This window comes from Panthera leo, chromosome A1 (genome assembly GCF_018350215.1).
Source record: "Panthera leo isolate Ple1 chromosome A1, P.leo_Ple1_pat1.1, whole genome shotgun sequence".
Classification (NCBI taxonomy): domain Eukaryota; kingdom Metazoa; phylum Chordata; class Mammalia; order Carnivora; family Felidae; genus Panthera; species Panthera leo.
In genome coordinates, this window is record NC_056679.1 from 205,169,809 (window position 1) to 205,182,659 (window position 12,851).

The window sequence follows — 12,851 nt, forward strand, 5'->3', positions numbered from 1 at the left end:
AATAAAAAACATTCTTTGATCTCTTTAGTCTGGTTTAAGTGGAGCTGGTGTGGGGTGAAGATCACTGTATAGCTTATTTAGAGGTAATTTGGATACACTTCCAGGTAATAGCCACTACGGTGGATAAACTATTCATGTGAATCCTGGGATTCACTTACCACAAACCAAAAAAGAAGTCAGCTTCAGGGTGGTCTGTGGATTTTGAAAAACATACTCTAAGAAAAGATAATCAAGCAAATAATCTTTATTGAACTTGAGCCATTTCATTGTGGACCCTATTCAATACATTCACCAACAATCAATAATCTGGCAAAATGTTCCACTACTATTTTCCTATAAGTCTGATGACAGACCACCAGAATTTAAAAGCCTATCTGTATTACTAAATGCTCAAAACTCAAAAATAAAATAATGTAGAACCTATAGGGAGCTGAGATGTAAATAAGACAATTAAACTTAAAAGTCGCAGTAATTCTCTAAGCCAGTCTTTCCTAAGGAAAACACTTGGACCTTTCCAAACAAGTGTTCTAACACTAACAGAGCCGTGGTGAGAACTGAGGCGATGTATAGAAAAGAATCGTCCAAACTATACCAATGCAAAGCTCTTCTGTAGAGTATTGTTTACAGTTGGATTTAGAATCCAAAACAGAAGACGAAAATTTATAAGGCAGCAATTAAAAAGTTTAACTGTTACACATGCCTAGCTATCTTTACTGCATCCCAATCATTACTTACCAGCGTACTATCAGTCAGCTTTAACTACTCATTTAAACTTTTGTACTTTTATCCAGATTCTACTCTTTTCCCAATCGCTATAGGCATAAAGACGAGCAGCACTGATTTGACTCAGATGTAAGCGGTTTTCATGGGTTATAAAAAACGCAGTGTAGACACAAATGCCTTGGCTTAAGGCAACGTGAGTTTCTGGAGGTGGACAATCGACGGTGCAGCGAGGGTAACAAGTGCAACACCTTCGGTAGCTCTGGCCTGGGATCTACACCGAGCACAGGCCGCAGCCTCCAGCCCGTACCGCGGTCGAGTGCCAGCTATGAACTACGGCCAGCCCGCCCTCCCCACTCTCCTCCGCTCCCTCACCATCTTCGCCGGCGGCTTCGCTAAGCTGCTGTATGTGAGCCTGAGCCAGGTCCCCGAGCTCTTCCACTCGTCTTACCACACTGGAACCTGCGGCCGCCATGGCCACGACGGGCGGGCGCGCCCCAGCCACGTGACTTTGCCGGGCCGCGGTCACCTGATTCCCGGCTTGGGCGGGGCGTAAGGGCGGAGCTCACCCGGTTGGTGGGAGGGAACCCCAGCTCAGCAACAGGGCCGGTCCAGGCCCGTAAAGGTTGCTGCGGTTTATATTTTTTTCGTCTTCGGTTACTTCCTCTCCTTCCCACAATCCTGAGCGGTAGGGATACTTTAGGGGCTGGCATGACATCAGGGCACGCCTCTCTCCCGCCCCCTCCTCTAAACCAATCGGGAGCGGCCCACACCCTCAGGTTGGTCCAATAGGAAGCCAGCTTTCTCTGAGGGGGCGCTGGGAGGAGAGCGTGGCAGCGACTGGCTGGTGGTGGTTGACTGTCTGGCCTTGCTCTTGTGTTTCTGGCCCCTGTCCGATTTTGGCCTTTGTAGCGAGAGCGTTGCCTAAAATCAAATGACTATAATCTCCTAGTCAGAAATGGTAAAGCCTGACAGCCCCCTTGTAGCACATCTAAGTCTTTGAGCGGAGAGGTTATTGTGCATCTGGGAGGGGAGATCCCAGCGCTAGTGTGTGTTTCTAGTCTAGGTGTTGGAGTATCGCTTTTCCAAATCTTAATTTTAGCTCCTGAGTTTGTTTTATTTCTTTCTGATCTGCTTTGGCTAGCCCGTATTAATGTACTTTAACCATCTCGCGTCCAGTGGTACCAAAATTTTGCATTTACAAGAAGTTATATTGCCATACACCTCAACACCCTCAAAGTGCTCATAGTGTGTGAAGTTCATCCTCTCATGTGTGAGTTTCAAAGTACTTCGTCAACAAGTCTAATTTCTACTTTGCATTCCCTATATTCTTGCCTCTTATCAAATCTTAACTCAAGTTTTTTTTCAGTTTGACACAGCACATCTTGAATGATCTCCATCCTATCTTTTTATGAAAGATAGTTTTATATCTAATAGGAAACATTAAAAATAGGGAAATAGTGTGTTGTAATTTATAAGCGATGGACCACAAAGGCTTCCCAGCTGACCTTTATAACAACAGTTTCTTCCTCCAAGTCACTCTAAATATAGAGGACAGACAGGAATCACGTATTAATTTTGTTTCCTCAGTGCCTTCTATAGTGCCTGGCACATTATAAGTATTCAGAAAGTGTTTATTAGTTAAACAAAAATCCCACGTTATCTTCTCATTATATAACTTTCTAATCAGGAAGCTAAAGGCCAGGAAGTTTGCATTATATGATCAATGTGGGCTAAAGAATCAAAATTCTAAGGGCACCTTGGTGGCTCAGTTGGTTAAGTGTCCAACTCTTGATTTTGGCTCAGGTCATGATCTCACGGGTCATGAGTCTGAGTTCAAGCCCCACTTTGGGTTCTGTGCTGACAGTGTGGAGCCTGCTTGGGATTCTCTGTCCCTCTCTCTGCACCTCTCATGCTTACACACATGTGAACTCTCTCTGTCTCTCAAAACAAATAAACTTTGAAAAAAAAATTGAAACTCTAATAAGCATTTCACACCTCAAAAAAGCCAAAACTTACTCAGTGTATATTTTATATAAAATTTACAATTTCAGTAATTCATTAAACAACCATGGACTTTCAGTAGGAAGCATAGTTGAAACTGGAAATTATTTGCTCAACTGATAGTCATGCGTGCATGTCTTCAGAGAGATTTGGAAGGGATTTGAGAGCACATAGTACAACCCTTCATATCCAGATGAAGAAACTGGACAGAATTTGTCTATGAACTGCTCCAAACCCTAGAGTACATGATTCCGTGATTTATCCAAGACTATACCAAAGTAAGCACCTGTAGAAGACTGTCTCATGGTAAATACAAACAGAGAACAGCCAGCCCTCACCAAGAAAGGCACTGAAGAAAGTGCTTAAAGCCAGAGAAACCCTGCCTTTAAAAAAATGTGAGTAATTTTCTCCAATTTTACAGTTTGTTATTTTTACTTTAAAAACTCACATAAATATAATAAAAATATAATGCTAGATTTAAAAATTTTTTCAGAGAAATTAGTAACTCATCATGAATCTACCAAAAAATATCTTCTAAAATAAATAATTGATCTATTTGTACCATTGTCCTCATCACTGATATATAATTGGATAAAATCCAATTAACTGAGAAGAAATAAATTAAATTAAATTTACAAGCAGGAAGACCTTGTGCTTTCTGCAATGTCTCTCTAGTTCCCTCTATTGACAATATTTAACATTGTATCAGTTTACAAAAAAAAAAAAAAAACACTTAAAGGGCCCATATATTTTTCATAAAAATGGCAAAAAGCATAAATTTAGAGCTAAGGAGCAATAAATCTATAACCAGCACAGTGGAGAAGAATATATCTGGCACAGTGAATAGCACATGCAATGACTCTGAATTTGTAAATTTCTTGACAGCTTGGAGGAATGGAAGGAGGCCAAAGGTTCCTAGTATGGGGGGGGGGGGGGAGTGAAACAAGGTGAGGATTAATAGCACAGGTGGAGGTTATCTCTTGAGGTGGATGCCTCACTCACAACCATGGAAATGAACTCCACAACCTGGAGTAAGCTCCCACTGGCCATGTCTATATTAACTGACCTTGTCTTCTGGCCATGACCAAATTATTTATTCAATTATGTAGTCATTAATTCAATGTTTAATGAACACCTACTGGATGCCAGGCATAGGTGTATGGTAATAAATAAGACAGAGTAGACTTTGTGGAGATAGATCAAATTGGGGATAATAGATAGATCCAGGGGTAAAAATTTGACAGAAGCCAAGCCAATCAAATTCTTTCCCCTGGTAATTTGAAATACTGAAGAGAGAAGCACAGAGACAAGACTAATCATATTAATGTCAGCAGTCCAGAGAGAATTCTGCTGCTGTGGAGTTTCCTGGGGAAGGACTTGGTTTATCTCCCTAAGTCTTGGTTGCTCAACGTTTCCTCAATAGTTTCCAGCATCTTTATCCTGAAACTAATTAGTGCAAGTTCCTGTTGTCTGAAATCAAAAAACAATAATACAGAATGGGTATAGGTTGGTAGGGACATGTCAGACAGGGCTTCTGGTACCACGTTAAAGATTGTAGACTTTATCTTACATGGGACAAGAAGCTATTGAAGCTTGCTTACAAGCAAGGAAGTGGTATGATCAGATTGTATTTTAAGGACCTTACTCTGGCTGCTGTGAAGAGAATGGAATGACAGAGTGTGAAAGAGAAGTGGGTAGTTCACCTGGGAGACCATTTAGTTCTCTGGATGAGAAATAAAGTAATTCATACTAGAATAGGGACAGTGGAAATGGAAAGCAGTGATTCAATTGGATACACTATAGAAGTAGAATCAGTAGGATTTGGGGAAGGGATTGGACATGAGAGGTGCAGGGGAAAGATATCAAAGCTGTGTCCAGGTTTTTGCCAAGAGCTACTTGGCCAAGGGCAGTGACATTTACTGATTCAGATGAATCTGAAGGAGGAGCAGATCAGTGAAGGAGAGCAAGAATTCAGTCTTCCTGATTTCTAGAGGTCTTTATGTAAACACAAGCTGAATAAAACTTTTATCTAATGTAACTTTTTACATTCATCTAACTGGCAATCCAATTTTTTCCTTTTAATTTTTATTTAGTTTTTTTTTTTTTTAATTTGAGAGAGAGAAGAGAGACACAGAGTAGGGGAGAGGAGCAGGGGGGGAGGGGGAGAGGAGGTAGAGGGGGAGAGTGAGAGAGAGAGAGAGAGAGAGAGAGAGAGAGAGAGAGAAAATCATAATCAGGCTCCATGTTGCAGGGAGTATGGCCAGAGTTGCAAAAGATGAGTCTGCAAACAAAGTGCAGTTAAGTGAAGGTCCTCACACTCAGTGGGAATGAGGCCCCAACTCCAGAATGAAGCCTCTCTTTATTAGGATAATTGCTAAAGACTAAGTGCATAAAGTCAACTAAGCAAGTGAAGTAATCAACTTAATGATTTTGCTTTTCAAGGTTGAATTTTGGGATAATTGTTTTTTATGATACTAGGAAGGGTCAGGTGTGAAAGAGGATCTGGCCCTGGACAATGTTAATGGCTCAAGGCGTTCCTTAGTAGCCACAGCTGTGTTCAGCTATGTAACCATGTCCTAAGGCCTTGCACCTTCTCCAGCCTTTCCCTTTTGAAGTCTTTTCCTTTGATGTTTCTCTCACTGCATCTCCCACAGCTCCACACTGAGCTGTTAAAAAAAAAAAAAAAAATTGAAGGCACCTGGGTAGCTCAGATGGTTGAACGTCCAACTCTTGATTTTGGCTCAGGTCATGATCTCATGGTTTTTGAGTTTGAGCCCTGCACTGGGCTCTGCGCTGACAGTGCAAAGCCTGCTTGGGATTTTCTCTCTCTCTCCCTCTTTCTCTCCCTGCCCATCTCCTGCTCACACACACACACACACACACACACACACACTCTCTCTCTCTCTCTCTCTGTCTTAAATAAATAAACATTAAAAAATATATATTTATTTAGTAATCTCTAACCCAACATGGGGCTTGAATTCATAACCCCAGGATCAAAAGTCACATGCTCAACTGACTGAGCCAGCCAGGAGCCCTGGCAATTCAGTCTTGAGTTTTACATCTGCCGAGAGAGAAAGACAAAAAAAAAAGGTGGGGGGGGGGGAGAGAAAATTCCCCTATAGGTATAATGTTAACTAAGCTGCTCTATGTGAAAGAACTTAGGACATGATAATTAGAGACATCCTGAATAATAAGAACTTTATATAGTTTAAGCTCTAGAATAAATGGTCCTGAAACAGAATGGAATATTCTGTCATTAAATGTTGCATCATTTGGGTTTTAGGTCTCATTTTATCTTACAAGAAATTACTTATCCTCCTCCACTCTCCAAGGTAATTAATCATTTTCCATATTTCACGGGCAGCCTGTTTTACTATTTCCTTTAGTATCTGTAATGATATTCATATTACTTGAAAAATGTATCTGCCAGATAAACTAATGCTAATAAGTATGCACTACTGCTGCAATGTCAGGTAATTTCCAAGTTCTATGTTTTTTTTCAGGGACATGACATTTAAAGATAAAGTATATTATTAGAAGTTCCCTGGAATCTTGAGACTCTTAATACTCCTAAAACAAATAGAACACATTGAAACCTTACAAATAATTGCTATTCAACTTGCAAAGAATCTATTAAAAACTATACTTGATTTATATTACTAGTTTTTAATCCCTAATAATTAAACATGTTTAAACCATATCCACACAAAACATGGATTTCAACTGACAAATCAGCCACACTAGCTTCTTAATATCCTAAAGTATTTACCTTAAGGAAAAGCGTTATATTAGGTAGAATAATTTTGACTACAGTTCTCAGAAAACTCAATTACAACCTAAACAATAAGGAAATAACATGGTTTGGAAAATCCCAGAGGTAGGACAGGCTTCAGTGCTGACTTCAACCAACAGCCTAGCTCCATTTCCCTGCAAGTCTCCTGGCCCTGCGGTTTTTTGTGTGCTGGCTTTATCCTCAGCCTGACCTCGAAAAGGCTGCAGCCCTTGTAGGCCTCATATCTAAGGAAACTGCTGTCAAAGGAAGTCAAAGGAAGACAGAGGCAGCTGCTGCTAGAAGCTTTCACAGAATTATAAAAAGAAGAACTTCCCCAGAATTCAAATCAAACATTTCCTCATATTTCATTGGTCCAATCTGATCACATGTCTGGACTAGAACCAACTGCAAACACAAGGTTAAAATTACTCTTATACTGACTAGGTCTGTATCAGTCAGGGTTCTCCAGAGAAACTGAATCAATGAGGGAAAGGGTAATCTGTATCTACATCTACATGTCTACCACAAAGATAATCTCTTTAAAGTCAACTGATTAGATGCTAATCACACCTACAAAATACTTTACTGCAGGGCACCTGGGTGGATCGGCACTTAAGAAGCTTCCAACTTTTGATATCTGCTGAGGTCATCATCTTGTTTGAGGTCATGATCTCACGGTTCAGGAGTTTGAGGCCTGAATCGGCTCCGTCCTGGCAGTGTGGAGCCTGCTTCGGATCCTCTCCCTCCCTCTCTCTGCCCTCCCCCTCTCTCTCCCCCTCTGTCTCTCTCTGTCTCTCTCAAATTAAATAAATAAACATTTTGGGGGGAAAAATACTTCACAGCAACACCTAGATTACTACCTGATTAGGTAACTGAATACTCTAGCCTACCTAGTTTGACACATAAAACTATCACAAGTTCCATTTCTGAACTTGTGAGGAGTGTGTTGAAGAAGGGTAGAAATGCAAACCTGTACAAAATTGGGATTCTATGAGGAGAAAAAGGAGTGAATGTCAACTAGGCAAGCAAAAACATCCACTAGTGGCATGGATCATAAATAAGTCCCATTACCTCTGTGATCTCTTTGGGAATGCCAAAAATGGTGACTTATATTTATAATGTTGAGAATTTTCTCATGTTGAAATTGTGACCATCTTAGAGGGTCGAGTTTGGTAAGTGAGTTTATAGGCAGTGTAATGTTTGGAGAGGCAGACACACATTACAGAGAGTTTTTTTTCAATTAGACATTGCATTAGTGAATTAGAATTAGATTAATCATGAGTTATAAACAAAACCACAGAAGCTTAAGATAGATGCTCATTTTTCTCTCAGATTCAAGAAGTCTGGGAATGTTTAGTCCAGAGTTGTAGAAGGACTTCATGGTGTCAGGGTGCAAGATTTCTTCCATCTTATTGCTCTGTCACAAGTGTTTCCTTTCTAAGGTTTCCTCTTGATCTGAGGTGGTTTGTGGAAGTCTACCCTTTGTAATCATATTCCAGCCAACAGAAAGGAATAAAGGCAGATCATGTTCCTTCCTTTAAAGGGCATTTCTTGGAAGCTGCACTGCCCATTTCTACTTACATCCTACTAGCCAGAACTTAGTCATATGGCCATACCAGACTAGAAGAAACTAGAAAATGTAGGCTTTGTTCCCAGCAGCCCATATGGCTTCTAGGGTAACCAGTGAGACTAGATTTTTATGAGACACAGGATTTTCAATGCTGAACAGTTGGTTGCCATAGTTCTATTACTCTGGAAGGAAAGGAGAATGGATATTTTCCAACACTGGGACCACAATCAACTGGGGCTTTTTTGGTTGTAACCGATAAGAAATTAGACCTAAAATAATGGCATAAGCTAATATATATATATTATAATATATATAATATATATATTATAATATAATATAATATTATATAATATAATTATATAATATATAAATATAATTATATAATATAATATAATATATTATGCCTAAAATAATGGCATAAGCTAATATATATATAATATATATATTATAATATAATATAATATATATATATAATTTATAAATACATGTGTGTATATATATATGCATATATACACATGTATGTATATATACACATATATATGTGTGTATATGTGTGTATATATATATATATATATGTATATATATATATATAATTTATTGACTGGTGTAACTGAAAAACAGAGGCCAAAATAAAATCATTAGAACCAGGTCTCTCACGAACTGCCTATCCCCCTTGTCTCTCTGTTGGCTCCATTCTCAAACAGGTGGTACCAAAGGCTGGCAGCAACATTGGGTTCCCAACCTCATGTTAGAAACCCATCAAAAAGAAGAGCAGTATCTTCTCTTAAAAATCAGAACCAAATCTACGAGCCTGGTCCTCACGCGCCCGAATTTGATCAGGTGTTCATCCTTGAGCCCACTACTCTCCCCAGGGCATGACTGTCCCTTGAAGCAGGTGGGTCCACTCACTGCCCTCCCCTCCCCCAAACTATGAGACCTGAAAACAGAGAAAGGGAGTTTTGTTTTAGAAACTGTCAGTACTAGGAAAAGAGTGGCTGGAGGCTGCCAAGTAGCAAAAATGCAAATGTACACTACAGACAGCCATGCCCACAATGGCTGAAAAGCAGAGAGATTCAGACCACTGCCAGAAAGAAAATCTTGCCCTTTCACAAGCAACGCATGCACAGGAAGTCTAGATGATGGCATAAAACGGTCTTAAACAACCTCTTCTGTCTGGCTCTCCTTCTTCATTACTGTCCTACCTAGTCCTCATGGTCTTTATTAATCTACTACTCTTATTCCCAATCAATGAGTTTTAACCAATTTTCCTAAGTGGATACAGGAGATTAAAAACTTCAGCTTCTTCAAGTCCCCGACAGAAAATTATCCAAAGGGCTAATACACATTTGTCTAGTTAATCTGACCACATTTTATACCTTAATACCAGTGGTATTATGCAGATAGTCTCTGCTGGTTTCTGCAGTCATACCAAAACCCCTCTTCCATACCCACTCATATATCCTGCATAATATATTTTATGAGTGTGTATGATGTTAATATAACATATCATCTATTTTTTTTCTAATTCAGATTCTGTAAGGCAAAAACACATTTTGAAAAAAAAACCATTTTGGTCCATACAGCATGACTTTTAGCTCACATAGTAAGTCAGAATGGTAATGGGATCAGATAAGAACTACTTTACTGTTCAAATAAATTATATTTGTGTAGCACTTTTAACTTCCCAGAGAATTCTTGCACCTTATCTAAATCTCAACAACTCTGTGAAACAAATAGATGTAAGTATTATTTTCCACATTTCACAGGTAAAAACCTGAAGCTCAGAAAAAGTTACATGACTTGCTTAAGTTAGCACAACTAGCTAGTGGCAGATTAGAGATCTGAACCTCCTTCCTCTTGGCCCCTAGATCTCTGATCATTCCACATGTGTGCTACCACCCATCTTCTTCCCCATCTTTCCACTTTCCAAAACTTCTTTACCATTGGCCCTTCTGGGGGATGCTCTATATTATACTAGTTACCAACTGCACCTTCGGACTATGTATGAGAGACCTGGGTTCAAACACCATTTCATCTTCTTACTTCTCACATCCTTTCGGCCCTGTTTAACATTTCTCACTCTCATGACTTTGGCTACCATGTATACAATGTATATAGTGACACCTAAACCTATCTCCAACCTAAACACCTTCACGGAGCTTCATACTTCCATATACTCATATATGAAACTGCTTACTGGGCATTTTCGAGTGCAAATGCCATAGACGTTTAAAATTTTAAATGTCCAAACCTGGAATCATCATTTCCTATCCTTTCTGTGATCCCTCAGTTCTTATCTTGGAATCATCCTTGAATCCTATTACTCACTCCATTCCAATCTCATCCCATCAGACACAAAGTTCTGAATATTTTACCACTTTTCCATTTCCAGGTAGAGGTGAGCAACTCTCCAAGCCAAAGTTTTGATTAATATCTTCAATTTTATTGAGAGGATGATTGACCCATTGTGGTAGGTAGAGCAATGGCCCCACAAAGATATCCACATCCTAATTTCTGGAACCTGCGAATGTTACATGGCAAAGGAAAATTAAGGTTGCAGATGGAATTCAGATTGCTAATCAACCGAATTTAAAATAAAGATTATCTGAGTGAGCTCACTGTAATCACAAGGGCCAAAATTGGAAGAGGGAGGCAGAAGACAGAGGGAGGCCATATGAGAAGGATTTGACTCGCCTTTGCCAACTTTGGAGAGGGAGAAAGGGGCTTATGAGAAGGAATATGGGTAACCTCCAGAAGCTGTAAAAGGCAAGAAAACTGATTCTCCCCTAAAGCTTCCATTAGGTTTATATTAACTTGTCACAGATTGCCACCAAATCAGTGGCTTAAAACAACACACATTTATAATTCCAAAACCAGTTTCAACATGTGTCAACAGAGCCATATTCCCTTTGGAAGCTCTAGGGAAGAATCTATTTCCTGTTTTTCTCCAGCTTCTAGAATTGTATTTTTTATATTCCTTAACTCATGGCCCCTTCATCTGTCTTCACAGCTAGTAATGTGGCATCTTCAAATCTTTTTGTGCTTTTATCACATCACCTTCTTTCTAAAGTCAAATCTCCTTACATCCCATTCTTGCTAAGAATCCATCTTCTAACTGTTTGCTGCCAACTCTTAGAAGACTTGTTACAGGGGCACCTGCATGGCTCAGTCGGTTGAGCGTCTGACTTCGGCTTGGGTCATGATCTCACTGCTCGTGAGTTCGAGCCCTGCGTCAAGCTCTGTGCGGACAGCTGAGAGCCTGGAGCCTGCTTCCGATTCTGTGTCTCCCTCTCTCTCTGCCCCTAACCCACTCGCATTCTGTCTCTCTCTTAAAAATAAATAATACTAATAAAAAAGACTTGTTAGAAATTATTCATGCCTAAAGAACAACCAACCTTTCTATTACTATTGTACAGACCAGAGCTGCCCAATAGAACTTTCTGTGATGATGGATATGGTCTATACTTATGCTGTATTTCACAGAAATTGAATCATATAATATATGGTATTCTGTGGCTAGCTTCTTTCACTTAGCACAACATCTTCAAGGTTCATCAATTTTTGGAGCATATATCAGTACTTCATTCCTTTTTATTACCAAATAAGATTCCATTGTTTGGATTTACCACATGTTGTTTATCTATTCATCAGTTGACATGAATTTGGGTTGTTTTCAGCTTTGGCAATTAGTATTGCTATAAATATTTCTATGAAAGTTTTTGTGTGACCATATATTTTCATTTTTTTTGGGTAAGAAATGAATGGCTGTCACATGGTGACTCTATGTTTAATTAATATTTGACCAGCTGCCAAATTGTTTCCAATTTTCCTTTCCCACTAGTACATAAGGGTTCCATTTTCTTCACATTCTCACCAACACTTGTTATTTCACTTTTTGACTCTAGCCTACCTGGTGTAAGTGGTATTGTATTGAATTTTTGATGTGGATTTCCCTAATGAATAATGGCATTGAGCATCTTTTCATGGGTTTATTGGCCAATTGTATGTCCTTGGAAAAAATGTCTATCCAGATCCTTTGTGCATTTTTAAAATGAGCTATTATCATTTTTATTATTGACTTGCAAGAGTTCTTTGTATATTCTAGATATAAATCCCTTATGAGATGTATGGTTTGCAAATATTTCCTCCTATTCCATATGTCATTTTTCACTTTCTTTTTTTAAAATGTTCATTTATTTTTGAGAGAGAGAAAGAGAGAGGAGAGAGAGAGAGAACAAGCAGGGGAGGGGCAGAGAGAGAGGAGGACAGAGGATCTGAAGTGGGCTCCGTGCTGACAGGATGCAGGGCTTGAACCTGCAAACCACGGGATCATGAGCTGAGCTGAAGTCGGCAGCCGAACCAAGTGAGCCACCCAGGTGCCCCATCATTTTTCACTTTCTTAGTGGTGTCCTTTTTCTTTTGCTGCTCATGCTTTTTGTGTCATATCTAAAAATCCCCCACCAAATCTGAGATCATGAAATTTATTTCTGTGTCTTCTAAGAGTTTTATAGTTTGGCACATTTACTTAGGTCTTTGATCCATTTTGTGTTAATTTTTGCATATGGTGTGAGGAAAGTATCCAACTTTATTCCTTTGCATACTTTGCATGTGGATATCCAATTGTCTCCACATTATTTCTTGGAAACACTATTTCTTGCCCATTGAATAGACTTGGCACCCTTGTTGGAAATCAGTTGGTATGTTTGTTGATCTACTTATTCTATCCATTATTTAAAGTTGAATATTGAAGTCTCTATTTCTTCCTTCATTTCTGTATTTTAC

At 39.2% G+C, this 12,851-nt stretch overlaps 1 protein-coding gene across 2 annotated transcripts in view; it reads right to left on the reverse strand.

The window, feature by feature from the left end:
• The window catches only part of CA1H5orf51 (chromosome A1 C5orf51 homolog), a 44,693-nt gene that overhangs the window by 18,499 nt on the left and 13,343 nt on the right, over positions 1-12,851 (reverse strand). Inside the window, exon 1 of one of the 2 annotated variants that reach the window (XM_042951001.1) lies at positions 1,096-1,274. The exons of the other annotated variant lie outside the window; for it this stretch is intronic. Coding sequence (XP_042806935.1) covers positions 1,096-1,195 — 100 coding nt within the window. The 5' untranslated portion in view covers positions 1,196-1,274. Of the gene's footprint in view, positions 1-1,095; positions 1,275-12,851 lie in introns of those variants that run through there. 2 annotated transcript variants of the gene reach the window in all.